Source organism: Pararge aegeria, chromosome 10, assembly GCF_905163445.1.
Source record: "Pararge aegeria chromosome 10, ilParAegt1.1, whole genome shotgun sequence".
Classification (NCBI taxonomy): Eukaryota; Metazoa; Arthropoda; class Insecta; order Lepidoptera; family Nymphalidae; genus Pararge; species Pararge aegeria.
In genome coordinates, this window is record NC_053189.1 from 4,567,997 (window position 1) to 4,586,826 (window position 18,830).

At 33.7% G+C, this 18,830-nt stretch overlaps 2 protein-coding genes across 2 annotated transcripts in view; one reads left to right on the forward strand and one right to left on the reverse strand.

The window, feature by feature from the left end:
- The window catches only part of LOC120627092, a 45,973-nt gene extending 38,728 nt beyond the window's left edge, over positions 1-7,245 (forward strand). The window contains exon 5 of the mRNA XM_039894939.1: positions 6,512-7,245. Coding sequence (XP_039750873.1) covers positions 6,512-6,553 — 42 coding nt within the window. The 3' untranslated portion in view covers positions 6,554-7,245. The remainder of the gene's footprint in view (positions 1-6,511) is intronic.
- A 3,571-nt stretch (positions 7,246-10,816) lies between these two features.
- LOC120626787 (C3 and PZP-like alpha-2-macroglobulin domain-containing protein 8) overlaps positions 10,817-18,830 on the reverse strand; it is a 315,655-nt gene continuing 307,641 nt past the window's right edge. The window contains exons 18-25 of the mRNA XM_039894529.1: positions 18,356-18,644; positions 17,595-18,100; positions 17,165-17,310; positions 15,896-16,088; positions 15,268-15,424; positions 14,162-14,313; positions 13,679-13,838; positions 10,817-13,258 (exon numbers count right to left, since the gene is read on the reverse strand). Coding sequence (XP_039750463.1) covers positions 11,738-13,258; positions 13,679-13,838; positions 14,162-14,313; positions 15,268-15,424; positions 15,896-16,088; positions 17,165-17,310; positions 17,595-18,100; positions 18,356-18,644 — 3,124 coding nt within the window. The 3' untranslated portion in view covers positions 10,817-11,737. The remainder of the gene's footprint in view (positions 13,259-13,678; positions 13,839-14,161; positions 14,314-15,267; positions 15,425-15,895; positions 16,089-17,164; positions 17,311-17,594; positions 18,101-18,355; positions 18,645-18,830) is intronic.

Here is an 18,830-nt window from a genome sequence, read left to right on the forward strand (position 1 = left end):
AGCCCAGTGTGGATTGGTGGACTCCACACACCTTTGTGAACATTATAGGAACCCTTTGTATTTAGGTAAATAAAACAAAGCGGCACTAAATATTTTCACATAAAAGACGACGAAAATGCTTGAAAATAGATAAAATGGCGGAGATGTTTTAAACGTAGTTAATTTTGTTTGTCAATTTTCTATTTGTAAAGTGTTGTATTTATTTGAGCGTATAAGTTGTTGTGAAAACATTGTAAACGTGTGTCACCTTACATTGATCAACCTGTATAGGTTTAAGGGTGTGTTCACATAAAGCACGGTTTTTAATCGTCAAGTGCACCTAATACTGTCTGAAATTTTTAATAAATTTAGATTTAATTAGTGACCTTTATTTTTAACTTTTTATCTGTTGAAAGGCTATGGTAGTGGCTAGTTACCATCCCACAAGCAAAGTATTTGGTTGCTGGTAGAAAAACCACGTGGTCTTTAAACCACCCATTAATAATGTATCTACTAGATTTACAAAACCTAGCAGAAAAAATGTGTCTGCAAATATTTCTTACTTAAATATTGACTTACTTATAACTTATATTGCTTTTTGGGACGTTACATTGCCTTTTTCAAAAGCAGACTTATAACAATAGGCTTTCAGTGCGTGAGTCGAAACAAATTTTTCACGGACAAAACTTACTTGGGCTGTCACATATAATGTAGACCCTATTGATCGAAGTCGATGCTCCTGTTTTCGACTGCGTCGTTACTAACTATCGGATTTCTTCACGACTATAAAGTTCATTATATTATTATTACTGGACTGTCTTCATTAATATTACTATTGATGAAATTATAAAGTGTTTGAATCTTAAACGTTAAACTTTAAGCTATATTCGATTTCCAAATCCTCATTTCAGACAAAATACCTGAATAGTTTATTGTTAAATTTTATAAATCAGTTTCATGTGATCGTACCTTTTTTGAAATGTTTTAAATAAACGTTTGGGTTTCTGTTTGTTTGCTATTTGCTGGTTTATTAATTAAATTTCGGAGTAACTAGTAGTAAAGAAGGTCATGCGGTTTACAATGTTTTCAATTAGTAGGAATTCTACAGCTGCCTTTGATATAATATAACGAGATGAAGTTTTTACAATTTTTTTATATCGAAATGTATTTGATACTTGCTGCCATTATGAAAGCCTGAATTAACAAACTTACAAAAACTACAAACAATAACGAACATTTACAACATTTATTTATTTATGTTTTAAAAATTATAATTATTTCAAGACCATCAAAACCCGTTCAGCTATTTGAGCATCATTATGCTAAAATAGCTGAACGGGTTTTGATTGCCCCATTAGGCAGCAACAGAATAGTACTTAAGATCCTGTAGGAACCGTGCATTTACCGAGATAAAGTATAATATCGGGCTTTAAACTATCAGTACACAAAAATAACATCAGTCTATCTGATTGACCTTTTGCATTTATAATAGCATATGTGTAATGAGTGTAAAGAGTGTAGAGTGAGAGAGTGAGCTTAACCAACCAATCTATTAGAAAATAAAGGGGTGCGACATTTGACTGGCTCAGCTTTGCTTGCGCGGCGGTACTTTAAAGGAGTATACAAACAAGCTGACTCATTATAAACTCTTAACACTAATTATGATATTAGTGAAGATGTTCATGTACTTTGCCTAATAATACTAAATATCTATTTATGTATTAAACAAAACGAAGCGCACCTGATGATGATTGCACTACAAACTTAATTCCAGTTAGTAAAACAAAATAGTTTTTGAATAATATACTATTCTATTTGAATAGTATAAAATATTCGCTATCCTTATATAAACTGTTTCGTTTATAAGGATGGTGTAATATATTAGGTTATATAATAAAATATTTTTTGGTCAATAAAAAAAAACCTTTTTTCGAGAGAGGAGAAAGAGATTTTCATAGCCCTCCATTTATTTCTTGTGATTTTACAAAAATAGAAATAACGTATTAACACAAAGTCCTTAATAATGTTATGTTCTCATCGTCATTCCGAATCTAATTACCTGTTTAAACATCGCTTAAAAAATTATTACTTATCTATGTAATTGAGTATTATGTTAGTTTATAATTGCATAAATATATATCATAAATATCTATTATAGTATATATAAATCTATGTCGGTATTGTTGTAGTTATTACGTAAATATAGTATGTATGTTTATGTAAGTTTATTTTATTTTTTGTAACATACTTCATGCACCATCCACTTTCCACTTTTATATCGGCTCCGCACGCCCAGGTTGCTTTTAAAAGATCACTTTTAGTGATAAGGCCGCATTTGCACGCTATCCCTAAGTACTATTACTGATTTCCTTGTTTTTTTCCTATTGTGTTGTGTTGCAATAAAGTTTTTCTATTCTATTTTATTCATACACTTTTATGAAATAAGAATCTATTCCCACCTACAACTGCACGGAATAAGTAGGGCGTAGCGTAGGTATCTAGAGAAATCCTTCTTCATGACAATCGTTTATCGGATATTGCATTAGGTGCATTTGAAAAGGGATTTTAAAATCGCTATAGAGCCGCCACAATATGCGGGCTCTGAATCGTAATATTGCTTTCCGTCTGTCTTTTATGCACGCCGCGATACGCTTATGATATCATATTTAGTTCAATAGTGCTTCTGTAACACGGTATTAGTTTAACGCGTAATGAATTTTTATTACTTTCTAAGTCGGTTCTCAACGTCCTCTTTATAACTTTATTAAACAATTTCTTTAAATTAAAACTGCTTTATACAAATAGGCTTATCAAAAGCGCTCATGAATAGGATTTTTTCCTTAGCCTAGTGACAGTGGCGTGCAAACATGGTATGCACAGGGTATACGATATTAAATGATCTCCGGTATGAATTATATGAGTCTCCGGTAGCTTGAGGGTGGGCATACAATGAGTTATAGAAAGCCTAACGTTAAGTTAGTATTTTATATAAATTGCTCGCTTAGTGCATAACCTATATGCACGGCACTTCCTACTGATTAGGACTTCGGCTTCCTTTCGGTTTTCGAGTTAGAATCCCAGCACACAGCTCTAACTTATGTGCGTTTTAAGCAATTAAATTATCCCTTATTTTAAAGGGGAAGGAAAACATCGTAAATAAACCTGCATGCTTGAATCTCCATAATGGTCTCAAAGGCGTGTGGAGGCCATCAATCCGCACTGGGCCAGCATGGTGGACTATGGTTAGGCCATAGTAGCCTTTTCATTGTGGGAGAACTGTGCACTGTAGAGGGTCGGTTATGGGGTGATAATGGTGATGATTTTTTTCATTGATGTGAGGTGACGCTGGTGATCGCCCATTTAACAGTGTGAAACATTTTCAGACGGTCAATCACTCAATCTACTTTAGGAAAAACTTGCTTAACTTAAAACCAAAGCTTCCAACATCCAAAATCCAGCGTTAAATTTAAAATACAAACTTTGTGAATACTATTCACATAACTTTATAAATACTATAGAGTAGGTTTAAGATTTGTTAATAGGTTAACAGGCGCTGAGAAATTTCGTTTGCAATATTTTTTTTTATTGCTATTTTAAATTCGGTCATACGCTTGCTTTCTTACAAGATTTTAAAGAGAAACAGGATTATGTACTGTATATTTTCATTCAATATGAGAAATTATAATTGATCAGAGAGGTGGTGGAAGTGTAGAGATAATGAAAAGGCAGTGCCCTATAGGCTGGAAGGATTGGAAGCTAACTGGCTGATGATTGATTAAAAGTCCCCGCTCAGCTTCTCAGCAAAGATCAGCATTATCTGCTTTGACTACATTTTGACAGCTTACAGTATTAATAATAACTAAGTCTGTGGCTTTAATTCAATCACGTGTATACTCTTATAATCGAAATTTACATAATATTACTCGTACTTTGAATTCATCCGTAATGGTTAACTCAATTACTCCCTTGCGTATCGATAAATTAAATTGTGGCTTAATAGTGTTAGAATCGGTTCTGTTCCTTTGAAGCTTAGGTACTTGCTTTGAAACTAGTGTGTTTATAGGTCGATAGTCGATACATATAAATGTATAAAATTTATATTACAGTCTTTGATTTCGAATGGCTCTTCTAATCCAAAGTGTTCTTTCCTTCATCATCATCATCATCATATTAAGCTGGCTCCCATGCTGTTCACCATGCTGGCTAAATGGCCATTGTTAATATTATGGAGAACTCGTAGGCATGTTGGTTTCCTCACGTTGTTTTCCTTCACCGTAAAGCAAGTTATATTTCAATTGCTTGATGCGTCCATAGTTTACGTAAATTAGAGGTGCGTCTTGGAATTCGAACTCGGCCTCCGAAATGTGAAGCCGAAATCAGGCTATCACCACTTTTTTTCCTTGCTGTGGTTTGATGGGGCTAAAATAAGATAAATACTATAACATACGAGTATTATCTATAAATTTCTGAGTAATTTTGTTGTTTTAATAATGAATATACCTGTGCAATAAGCACACGACAAAAAGTACATAAAAAAACGTGTGTGTACTTATGTACACGCGTAAAAAGTTATAATCATTTGGTGTAACGAGATAAAAATTTAAAATCTTTTAAAAAATTGACATAATAAAAATAATTAAATTTGGAATACTGTTATGCTCATTATCGGACAACCAACATTAAAATTTGAGATTTTTGTACTAATTGAATCAATTGAATCACCGAAATGCGCCCGCAGACTTTGACAATTGCAAGTTTACACTATCAAACCTTATAGCTAACTAACTAACTTCAGGGTGTCGGTTTTTTGTGACGGTGTGCGTGCACGCATCGTAAAAATTTACTCTCATCATTTTTCACTAACGCGCCAAAAGAAGTATAACAAAACAACGTAGGTATACAATTTGGCGGCCTTATCGCTTCATAGCGATTTCTTCCAGGCAACCAAGGGCGAAGAAAACAAATACAGAAAATAGTTTTAAATCGAATCCGAACACTACCTTAACCTCAGGCAGGTAGAAAATCTGCAATTAGGTAGCCTTAGTTCGCTAAGGGTGAAGATTTGGATAAGAAAGATCTTAGGTACTATATGAAAATAATTTTATGAGAAATTTTAATCTGAAATTGTATTTGTTTAATTTCGTTTAAGAGACTTTTATTAGCATGAGTTCTAGAAATTCAAATGCGATAAAAGCTATTTTTGTGTGGTGCGAAACGTAAAATAAGGAAACTATTTTTGTATTAAATGACAACATCGACTTCAGGTGCGCAGTTTATTTAACTAGTTTCCTAGTTTACTAAACAATTCCCTTTGGTTATTATGAATTATATATTTTGATACGGCTTTAATATGGTTCTTTGTTTATATTATTCGACCATCCCTTTACGTCTCAAGAGGCTTTAGAAATTAGAAAAACTAGTTAAACTTTTGCTTTTACCTGATTACTTACATATATTATTTGTGTTGTGTTTATCTGATGTGTTAAATTCAGTCCTTATCATCAACATAACTGTGTGTGGTTTTTGGCGTGGTGTGACTTTTTTTTAGTCCACTAGTGATAATGCAGTCTTAGATGGTATCCCTAATCGGTTTCTACGCGACATCGCAACGGAATACTAAATCGCTTAGCGGCACCGTCTTTGTTGGTAGGGTGGTAACTAACCACGGCCAAAGCCTTAAAACCTTAAAGCTAAATTATCTATCCATTGGAGACCTTTGTCCAGAAGTACGGCTACTTCTGGTCAAGGTCTCCTCTCTTACATTTCTTAAAGGATCGGCAACAGTAAGGGTTTTAGAATATAGACCCACCACGCTGATTCAATGTTATTCGGCGTGCTTTAACAATCATTTGAATGCACTAGGAATAATATCCGGGATCAATGACCTTGCATGCTTTCTTAAGTTCGTGGTTGGACAACGTCTTTATAACATTGTTTAACAGAACACTCCTGAGAATCGAACGTAGGACTATTAGGAATGAATATTTTTAAAAAGTGACTCCTGTCACACTATTAGGTACGCGTCGCGTAGCGTAGGTACTATGCGCGTGTCGGTATTTTATCTTCAATAGGGTTGTCATAAGAAGACACTCCGAATGTTTTGAATTCGTTTGTATGGAAAAATAAATATGCATCTTTTGATTTAAAATTTTTACAGGGTATGATAGGGCTTATGAAATAAACTTATGCACCCTTAAACATTTTCGTAATTCGGTAAACGTTGTATATTTAAAACGAGCATTTTTCGGGTTTTGTGCGCGTAGGTAACTAATGGGACCCTATTACTAAGCCTTCGCCGTCCGTCTGTTAGTTTTGTGTCTGTATTTTATGAACCGTCTGTCTGTATATAATGGTTTGACATTTTTACAGGGCCTTTTCAACTGTAGTACTTATACTATATATTTATACTCTTTTACTGTTTACAATTTTCCCTAACCTAATATTTATTCGTAAATTGTTGAAAACTCAATATGTCTATAATATACCAAATTAGGTAGATATTTATTTTATATTTTATTTTTTATTTTTACAGAAGCCGGACATACCAGCCTGGTTAGCTTACGCCAGGAGATGAGGGGCGCAATGTTAACGATTCCACACTAACTTAAACAATCATAATATATTACGCCGCACTTCATGGTTTTAAAGCCGTAAATAATATTTAGTTCCCATCCTTTAATCCTAAATGTAAGCCACTAGTCATTAAGCAATAACTTAATTAAATAAAGACTCGTTTACATGGAGAGAGTTTCTTGGTTTGAAAACACGAGGCACAAAAACAAGTTGAACGATAAATTAATAAAAAACGTAATGCAATGTTTCCAAACGTTTCCAGGCGGTTTGTTTATGCTAGTTGTTAGCTACAAGTTAGTTGATCCACCTGCTTTTGTATTCACATTTATTTTAATATTTTTGCATTAACTGAAGTTGACTACTGTAAGACAATTGACTAGTTACTTCAAGAATGGTCATCGAAATTGGTTTTTTTTCTTGTAAAAAAATGACTTTTTGCCAAAATAATGTGATATATTTGCTACTATTTAATATGTTATTTGTTCATTCAATTATGAGAAAGATACTGTTTTAACTAAGATACGAAAAAGGCAATGCTTCTGCTGTGTGGAATATACAGCAGACCCATTCTTCTTCTTCTTCTTCCTCTGCGCTTGTCTCCGTACTAGGTCGGCCGGAACCTTCCGTTGTACGTAGCCACCATTATCACTGTTATTAAAATCGTAATTGACTTTTATTTTTATTTATAAATAATGCAAGCATATATTTTTATCCAAACAAATTCTACTTGCGGTAACAAACTCTCTACGTGTAAATGGGACTTTAATCGTCTTATATTTGTGTTATATGAATGTGCCAAGTTAAATAGCGATGTTAAATTGTATTCTGAATATGCGTGTTAAATTGTATAATTCAAGTCTATTATTATAACTAGTCAATTGATTAGATAAACATACCTATAATTATATCTCATAGACTTTGTATTTTACTACCTTACTTTGAAACACCTTCAATAATAAATTAATCATTAAAATGTTATAAATACAGGCAATTGATAAAAAGTAATTGGAAATTGTTGTTCTTATTTTCATTTTACCTTTCTCATACGAGTATAATTATAATAATTATTATTTATGATGCAAATTTGCAATGTTGAGAACACAAATGGCCAAATAATAAACCAGACTACCGGCGATTATAGTATTTATTGGTTCTCCAGTAAAACACTTTAATATTTTTATTATACGTCAAGAGTTTGGATCTCTTTGAACGCAAAATCTATAGTTTCCCATTCAAACAAAGTTTAAGCTTCATTGGCATCTTTGTAGTACTTTACTAGCATGCAAACAACGCTTTTTGATCAATCAAACGAAAAGGAAAATATCTTAGCAATTATTTTTTGTAAATTCCGTTTTGTGTGTTTTGTTGTTCCAGTTTCTGAAGGTTATTTTTTTAGTTATTTATTTTTACTCTTTATTTGTACACGACAATAAGTGAAAGATATATTCAAGAAAAGAGAGACGTAAAAATAGAAGCTAAAAAGTTAAAAAGAACTGCAAACTGCAGGTGGTACAAAATATAAAAAACATACATACGAATAACATAATACTAATGCATAAACTAATATATAATCGGTGATAGCGCATTGGGTAGGAGCTCGACTTCACTTTTGGGGGGCCGAGTTCAAATTTCAGCACGCACCTCTAACTTTTCTAAGTTATGTGCGTTTTAAGGAATTAATATATAACTTGCTTCGACGGTGAAGGAAAACAACTTGGAGGAAACCTGCATGCCTGAGAGTTCCACATAATGTTCTCAAAGGTGTGTGGAGTCCAACATACCGCACTGGGCCAGCGTGGTGGACTACGGCCTTAACCCCTTCTCATTGTGGGAGGAGACCCGTGCTGTGTAGTGGGACAGTAATGGGTTGATGTGATGAAACTAATATACACAATAGCATCTAAATAAATGTTTGAAAAAACTTAATACTTTTCTTTATAATAAATAAATAAATAAACACACTACAACAATTCACACATCGCCATCTAGCCGCAAAGTAAGCGTAGCTTGTGTTATGGATACTTAGATGACCGATGAATATTTTTATTAATAATAAAATCAAATTTAAAATTAATATAAGCACTTTTGAAACGTCAAGACAATATACATATGAACACCCAAACACTCAAAAACATTCATGTTCTTGACACAAGAATTTTCCAGTTGTGGTAATCGAACCCACGGCCTTAGACTCAGAAGGCGGGGTCGCTGCCCACTGCGCCAATCCGCCGTCAATACTTAGATAACTGTAAATAAATACTATTAAACATCGTCTTCAGTTAGAGTTAGTTAAGGTAAGAGTGTTTTATGATTGACTAGCTGTTGCCCTCGACTTCGTCTGCGTTTGATTTTGTATTTTGATGAGGCATTAAATTTAGTTGTTGATCTAAAAAAAATTCTTCAGTATCGCTAAGCCTTAAATGAGGGGTTTGCTGCTGTCCGCTGAGGAGTTCTGTCCTCTATCTCCACACACACAGTTTGGGCAAAATTAAACACATATTATAACCTCTATAGTACAAAAATAATTATTCAAATTGGTTATAATTTATGGTGTAAAATCGTCAAACACTCATCCCCTGTCCCAAAGGAAACGAGCTTAATGTCGGGATAAAAAGTATTCTATATTACTTCTAACCCTTCCAAAAATATGTGTACAAAGTTTCATGAGGCCGATCCTCAAGTAGTTTTTGCGTGAAAGCGTAACAAACAAACTTACATTGACATTTATAATTATAATATTAGTAGGGATAGGGATAGGGATAGGAATTGTAGTAGGAAATTTCACGTACGAGCGTTTGCATGTAAGACGTTGCCATCAGTTATTGAAAAGGGTGCAGGCAGGCCTGTTAATAATTAAGGCAGGAAAAAAATAATTTTCTAATGTCAGTACCAAATCTACCTCTTCGAGATGCTGAAATTCCTGAATTGTATGCAATAGTCGTTGCCTACTGGTCGATATTCGACCATTATTAATTTGAATTATATGTTTGAACATCATTAAGGTTCAATCGCCAAAGGCTACCAATTTCCTGGTTTATTCAAACAAATTATAATCCAAAAAAATATTAGAACAGAGTACCTAAAGGTATATGCTTGTTTGTGTCAAATACATGGTTTTATGTGTAATGTGTTTTTATTGATTAGATGAATGTCTTATGCATAATTCTAAACAATATGAGCATTCTTGATTTTTCTCTATATTAGTTATAAGTGTGGGAAATTTCATTGTAGTTTTTGCTTCACGTATATAGATAATGTTATGATCATTAATTTATCATATTTTTATATACTAATATTTGATAAATTGATTAGTCCATCATTGCTAGTCTAGCTTCGTTTTTGCGCTTCGCTAAGAACTGCAATCGACACTTGGCAGGCTTCTCACAAGAATATGTTTTATTGACTAAAATATTCCAAAATTTTCTTAGGAATCTTACCTACTCATATTTATTTCTTTATATTAAGGTAGTAATGTCCTATTGGTCAGAGCTTCAGCCTCTCTTTCGGAGTGACCGAGTTCTGTGCGGAGTTATGTGCGTTTTTTATATTTAATGGTGAAGGAAACATAGTTAGGAAACCGTCGTTTAAAGGTATGTGAAGTCTACCAATCTGCTCTTGGCTAGCGTAGTGGAGTACGACCTAAATAAACCCTTCTCATTTTGTCAGGACACCTGTGACCTGTAGTGGGCCGGTGATAGGTTGATATGCATGACGATATTAAAGGGGTTTTAGTAAATAAAACACCGTGGCTTGTCTTATCTTTAATTCATTCTATTTAATCTGTGTCAGTACATCGAATCATTATTAAGTAAGTGACTAGCTTACGAATAAGCACAAAAATTAATTAAAACTTTAAAACTATACTTTGATACAATAAGTCATCAAATTGTAATTTATTTTACATCGAAATTGACGAGAATCCTCCGCTCAAGCACCTATTTTCATACAACCGTACATTTATACGAAGTTATAAATTATCATTCCTAAATATACACTTTAATATTATGATCTATTTAATTACTATGTTAAAAAATACAAGCAGTAAAATTGATGTTTATGCAAAAATTCATTAATAACTGTAGTTTTTCTTAACAAGATAAACAAAAAGTTAGTTGTTGTTGGGCTTGATAAAAAAATGTAACTGTAAAATCAATATAGTTACAATATAGCATTGATAGGTAGAAGAATGCCATTTGTTGTTGTTATGGAATGTATTTAATCCGATTGAAGATAGGAAACAAGTAAAACGTAGCGACTGCTTTAGTAATACGTTATAATAGTTTAACATAAATGAGTATAAATAGTAATTTCTACAAGGTAAAGGTAGAATGTAGGTATAAGTTATACTAGAAACAAATATACTAATTTCTAATAAGTTAAACATAAAATCATCTAAGAACAGCTACAGTAAGAAACTACGTTACATACAATAGATACAGAAGAATAGATTAGACGGATGGAAATTCTGGGGCATCGCATTATTATGCTAAAATCTAAGTTTCGTAATCACTAGAGGGTTAGTACGAATATTATCTAAGAAGACATAGGACTAGAAAATCTATCAAAATAGTTAGTAGGTATTAGGGCTTGGCAACTTGAAAATATTTACAAACTGTAACTTACGTTGTCTATGCTAAAATTAAATATCTTTACAACCATTGGACTTATGCAGTTAATATCTTATAATAGAGATGTAGATATTTTAAAAACTAAATTTTAAATACATTTAGGATACAAGATGTTTTGACAGCTTACTAATTTGGCGATTCTAGCTGTTTCTAATTTAGTTTTATTATGTAGATACAATGATTTTCAAAAAACACAAAAAGAAAAAAAAGTAGAAGTAAAGAAGCAGCCCTCTGCTTATTATGTGACATTGTTTTCAAACCAGACTTCTATAACTCACAGAAAGTCACACCTCAAAATAGTCACAGCGCATTATCTTTAAAATTATTTTATTATTTCAAATATTACATATTACATTCCATTATTTACAGTCCATTATTCTAAATAATTAGTGCAACATTACCGATCTAACAATCAACAATGAATGTGCTCTAGGAATTTGACATGGAGGTTTTTTACGGATTTTTTTTAAATTGTTAACATTTTTTTGGAATATGGGAGTGAGATTATAAAAATATGCTGAAGTCTTTGTGCCTTAAACATTATATAACAACAGAGTTTATAAAGAGCGATTTATATTTAGTGTTAAATTTGACATATCGTTTATTCTATTATGAACCGGAACTTTGTCATCGATTTTGGATGTGTTTAGATCTGGGCCTTCCTTAAGTAGTTCCCAAAGGTTATTTTTGTCTAATATTTCATACCCACCCTTATTTTCAGGGGCAATGTCAAGTTTTAGCGGATTATTCAGAGTCTTTGAAGTTTCAGAAACTGGAGTGGGTGGTATTTTATGAATCTCTTTATTTATAGATTTCAGCGGTTTAGCTACATATTTTTCCGTGGTGACTGCTCTGATTTTCGTTTTATTGACAATCACTTCTGGTTTTACAGATTTATTATCGTCATTACGTTTCTCGCTGCCTTGATTGAGATATTTAATAATTGGCTTCTTAATTTGTGTTTTTGGTTTCGGTTTCTTTGTCCGGTAATGAACTGTTTTGATATTGCTTTTAGTGATAGCCGCTATGTTGTGGGATATTGCAGTTGTTTCTGGTTGAGTACTAAAAAAAGTAGGTTTAGTCGCATAAATTACCTCTTTTTCTATATTGCTTGAAGGTGAACTTAGAATTATGTCATTTTTCTTACTAAGATGTGCCTTCTGCGTTGTAAGGACAGGTGTATTTTCTGTAATAATATTAATAACTTTTTGCATAGTCTTTTTGTCAATACTTTTATTCGGTCGTGAGTTGTTGTCTCTGTTATTGGTAATGTTCAAAACATCAGAAAGTTTTAATTTTTCAAAAAATTTTTCATGTTTATCTCCATAAGTAGCTTTCAGTGTACCTTTTCGCCTAGGCAGTGGTTTTTTTCGCAATTCTAATTTCTTTGCATAATTTATGGTTGTAGGTTTATTTTGAACAATTAGTTCTGTATTAATTGTCGGTATAACTGATTTTATATCATTGCTGGTTTGTTGATTTTCGGTTTTATTGGTATAGGTCAGATTTGGAATTATAATAGAATCATGCATGCGTTTAACAGTAAAACTATTTGTCAATATGTCGGAGTTTGTAGAATAATTTCCATTTGAAGTAGAGACAATACTCGATGTAACAGCAACTAATTCAATCGTCGAAGGTGAAGATTCAGTAACAACTTCAGTAGTCGGTTCTTCTGAGATAACTGCAGTACTTTGTGAGGAAAATAGTGTCGTTGTCTCTATATTTAAAGTACTTTTTTTATGAAATGGAATGTGGCTATTAAGGATATTATAAATTTTTTCATCTGTGTTTCGAAATTCATAATCCCTGCTACAAATGCGTCCACATTCACATACATTGTTAATATTGTCCCTGAACTCAAGACTTGCAATTTGAGTTTTATCGAACCAAGTAATGAAATCATCGTCAGTAATACCTCTAAGTAAAGGACTGTTAGGTCTGGCGTGGAAAAATGTTTCTACGGCTAAGTCAGGTCTGCTAGAGGGGTAGATTTTGGCAAATGCTGGCCGAAGACTCGTTATCACGAACTTAGATCTTGCCTCATAGGTCACACAAACTGGACACGTGGAGCTTATCTAAGAACAAAATAAGGATAGTCAATAAAGATAGTTGGTATGGCAATGAGCAAATAACGACAATAAAGCTAAGCTAAGATTCATTTATATAAATAGAGTTTTACAAAGGCTCCACTGTAAATATTCTTCAACATTAAATATAATTAAGGCTATAGAAAATTTGGCAACTTATAAATTAAAGCACTCAACTTATGCAGCAAAATGCCTCTTTTACCTGTTAATCTTTTATTTATTAAATTTGGTATTTTATTTTCATGTTTCTGTGTTCTTTTTTTTATATCTTTTAGTTTATGTGGTGTAGAAAAAGAGTAATAATATAAATAATAAAAAAAAACATGTACATCTTAAAACATCTTGTGGTCTAAAGTAACATTGTATTTAGCAGATAAAAGTAAATATTGAAATGTGGTGATTACTTACATTAGCAAAGACAAACCAAACTGATTCACCACGAGAGCCGTAATGTAATTTAGCAAACGTAGCACCATCTAGTACTACTGGATTTACTGAATGCAATTCATAGCCGGAGAAAAGCGATGATTCAAGACGCAGTATACCGGAACGTTCTTTGCCTTTCCACCTAAAATACGAACACCGATTTACCAAAATATGATATAAAGTGACATGTAACAGAAAATGAGAAATCATTTTTAAACAAATTACAAGGAGTACAACTGTGGTTATTCCAATTGTCTGTCAATGTTAACAAATGCATTGCTAATAGAGCTTCTTGGAAAAGTGCAATAGTGCAGGCCCCTAATAATAGGAACACTATATGAAGACAGTATTATACTACTTATCCGCATAAATCGCGCAACAAAATTGGGTTATTTTTTCCATTTCACTATAACTTATATTAAATGCATATTATGTTCAAGATGTTTCAAAAACCTTCATACTTACTTGAAACAAGTTTTAATAATTAAGGTAGGCAAGTTCCCTTGCAAATCCTCGATGCTACTCCTCTCTGGGTGGATCTCTTCAATTATGCCAGCGTGGATGCTCAAAAGCGCATTTTCTGGCTTTGGTGTATACGTGGAATACGAAATGGTTCCCTGTGAAAAAATAAATATGCCTAATTTATACGAACGTTTAATATGTGTTTTATTTATTTATTAGCCTAGTTTAATTTTAAATTTGATTTAACTAACTTGATGGGTTACCAAATTTGTGGCGCTAAACCGAATTGTATTTTTGAAACAAATAATAATATTAGGTAATTAGGCCAATACTTCTTTACGGATGCGAATCTTGGACCATCAAAGAGGATCTCAGGAAACGTCTAGAAGCATTCGATATGTGGGCCTATCGACATGCTGAAAACCAGTTGGACTCAAAAGAAAGTCTTGCGACGAGTTGGTTGTCAGCGTGAACTTTGGAAGATCGTCAAAAAGAAAAAAGTTGCTTATCTAGAGCATGTGCTTCGGCATGGCAGATACAGGCTACTGCAACTGATAATGATGGGCAAAGTTGCTGGAAAGCGGCGCATCGGTCGCAAGAGGAATTCTTGGTTGCGCAACATTACAGAGTGGACTGGGATCGCGAATGCCGCCCAGCTGAGAGCCTCCCGAGAGAAAAGGAGAATTATCAAAAACCAACCTTCACTAGTTGGAGAGGCACCTAAAGAAGAAGAAGAAGGTAATACTTAGTCTAATTCAAAGTCTTCAGATAAAATCAAATTAGTATAGCCCTCTTTATTGACTGGGAAGAGTAGGAAAAGGATAGAATTACTAAATTTAATTCTCAGCGTGAAAATTTTGGATAGTATTGATTATTTACTTCGGGCGTTAGTCTCTTTTCAACATCTGATGATAGTGTGTAAGTGTAAGTGTTAGGACAAAACAAGGCACTTTGTAAAAAAAAAATTTGATTGAAGGTTAGGTGTAATTTTAATGAAAACGTGAAAAAGGAATTTGCTCAAGGCACTTACTCTGTTTTTCCCGAATACAAAGTTTTATAGTAGTAGTAAATAATAAAGCAGAGGTTGGGTAGTAAAATGTTAATACTACCTGCACAGTAGCACACCCAGCACCAGTAGCATACACAAAGACTTTAGTCGGCAATCCAGGTAGTTGCAGAGGCCTAGGTGGAGTTTTAGCTCGAAGTTCCAAAGTATCAGTTAGTTCCATTCCTGCTGTGGCGAGGGATACTGTAAGAGCTCTATGTCTGAAATAAAGCAATAGAGTGATATCATTTTATATCCGTCCGATGGTAGATTTTAATTAACCGTTTTTTTCTGCGCTACAGGTAGCAGCTTCTTGCTGTTGGCAGGAAGGTGATAAGTTAGACAGGAAAGAATATTTAAACTTAACAGTATCATTCTACACCCTTAATAGGCATCTTAGAAATTCCTTTTCTACATAGCGATAAGTAAAAAAAAAACTTATACGCTATGTTTGTATTTTTTTGAAGTAACAGTTGAGGGACCAAGTCGATGGTCCATCTTATTGTATGTGTAAAACCAGTACAGTTGCCTCCAGGACTCAATAGTGCAGATTACGTGCTGTAGATTATTTCAGGTAAAAAAATATTGAACTTTCATTAAAGTTGAGCGTCCTATCTATCTAACAATTTGACAGTAATAGTGGTTCCAAGTAAAAAAAGCAGATCAGACGATGATAGAGAACGTCTGAATACCTATCGTGTGCCAAAGCAGCATATTGCGCAGCAGCTTTAGTGGCGCTATAAGCTAGGCTTGGATGGCGTTGTAGCGTCGATGCTCGATAGTACAGGAATCTAGCCGCGGCTTCCCCTTCAGCTAATGCTCCTCTAGCACAAGCAGCTAGAAGCACTCTTACTCCGGCCACGTATTGTTCCATTGTCACCGCTTCTACAAAGTAGAGAGATATTCGTTCGGTTATAAATGAATACTACTTCTTTATTTTGCCTAGCTCAAACATGATTTCTTTCCATGAAACAGGGTCGGCCGTCGGCTTATTATACATCATCATCGTCATATCAACCAATTACCGGCCGACTACAGGGCACAGGTCTCCTCCCACAATAAGAAGAGGTTAAGGCCGTAGACCACGCTGGCCCATTGCGTATTGGTGGACTTTAAAAAAAAACTTCATTGGCTGCCTCTTCTTAAACAGGACTTTGTATAATCGGCATTTCTTGCTTGTAATCTACAAATATAACTAAATTTCTTAATTATTCAGAAGTTCTAAGTTTAACTGAAAATGCACCAAATATAAGTTCGCTTGGTCAAGAAAGAAAACAAAACAAGGAACAAAAAACTTAACATTTATAAATTAAAATTGTAACTCTCTAAATGATTAATAGAGTTACAATAATGCAAACACCAGCCTATTGGCAACAAGGCTTTAACACTAAACAACTAACATTCCACCTCTTAAGCCAGTTCAGAATAAACAAGTCTAAATGCTCTTTGAAGCACGGAAGATAGGTTAACTGATAAATTCAGAATGCCAAATTCGAACGGCCATATTCAGACCTTTAAAGTTCAGCGATCTACTTAGTATGTACCCAACTTGCCTCAACTTTGAAATGATGAGAATTGACCAGCATACTTTAAATGATCTATATAAGACATTTTAATTAATACCTAATGTAGCGAAATGATAAGAACTGTATGTGCAGTGGGAACGCTACTATCATTACCAGTATTATCAGTTTCTACGAGGAAATTGGGGAAATTATAAATTATAAAGGTACTTAATTGATATGTAACTAGTCTTCTAATACACAAAAGAAACATTTTGTTTCTTCTTTTATCTTTAACCTTGTTCCTTCCCTGCCCAATGAAGCATCTGTGTCTTATACTAGGAGAAGATACAACAATCGTCTGGCGAGTACCTATGACGTTAAATATTTCAGTACATGCCATAATGCTTAGTTATTTCAGTGCAACTTCCGTTTAATTTATTAATCAGTTCTGCATACCGTAAGAAGTTGTTTTAATATTCCTCGAAGTGTCTTCTAAAAGCCAATCTGCTGCGTCTTTTCTCGGTGCTGGCCATCCAAATTCTCCTTCTTCAGTTGTTGACGCATTTCTGAGGATAATTAACGCTTCCGGTACGATGGGACTCCTGCGAAAATAATTCTTTTGGAATATACAGTTTGTTACGTGCTAGTGTTTGATACGCTAATCCTTGATATATATATATATATTTTTTTTATTGTATTTAATTTTTAAACTGTGTTTTCTCTTCTACAACACTATTTCTTGTTAAAATGAAAAATTACATTATATATATCACGAAGAATTAGTGTCTTAAATTTTCACTTTTGACAGATATACTTTCACACTCAACGCATGACTACGTCGTAAAGTTTTATCAGTTATTGTCGAAATAAAGTTAATTAAAAATACCTTGCTAAGACTAGGCCCAGGACAGTTGCAGCTAAAGCAGCTGGGGAAGTGAGGTTATAAAGATTTTTCTCTAAGTAAGTTTGAGCTTTCTTTGCTACATCTGCATCTAATTGGTTTTCTACTCCAACCTCTAATAAAGTTGCTAAAGTCTCAGCAGTAACTTCAACAGTTCTCTCCCACTCTATTTCTTCTTTAGTCATATTTCCGTCTTTATCATAATAATAATACTCATTTACATCAACCTCTTTGTCTGCACTACTTTTTTTTATGTCAACAGGATAGTAATCAACTTCTTTGTCGGCAGGTAATGGTGTGAATGATCCATCATGATTTTGTCTTGATTGTACCCAATGTTTGATCGATTGTAGTAGATTTGGGTCGACTGGATAGTATGATTGTATTTTGTTGAGAATCTCCAGGATTTTTATTGTCGATAGGTGACTACTAACAGCAGGGTGGTCACTAAATGAATTGTCACTTTTGCGGAACGACAGGAGTATTTGAACCTGCAAAAAATTATGAGGTTTTAATACTGTCAGTTGAGTAGCGATTTTTAATAAATCTTTTAATCTATCTCACTCTTCTCTAGTTCAAAGGCAAAACCTCTATGCTGATGTTAATTATTAGGACAAATAAAAGGACGTTTCCGTTTAACTTTTAATCTTAATAATCTTTTAAAATTAAGGTTTTAAATTTATCGGAGATGCAGTTCGTTTTACTAATGAAAAGTTGTTATTATAAATAGAAGACCAAATAATTACCTGTTCCGGCAACTTCTTCAGAATCCTTTCTCGTTCGTTGTCATCCACCAAATGCGGGATATGCTCTAAGGCTAACAAAGGCGCCAAGCTTGCTGAAGCGGCTGATAGCTGGGAATCTCTCCAAACATCTGACCATTGATCAGAGGAATCTGTTTGAAAGCTGTATAGAGGGAGATGAAGGCCCCCGGAAACGAGGAGCGTTCCACTCGCTGATCCGGGAACTACGCCATGAGGAAGACCCAGTTCTAGAACTTGAGAGAAACCTGCTTCCTCGTTGAAATTCCATATTCTGAAATAAAATATTGTTAATAGTTCATTTAAATGCCGTATTAATGGTTAAATATAGCTTTTAAGGGCATTTGTTTACATTTGCTTGTAAAATGTTTCTAAATAAATCTCGACTTTATTTATAGTAACATCATAAGCACTTAGCCCTTCTCTAGGAGACAATAGAATCAGTGTTGGAAACTTTAAG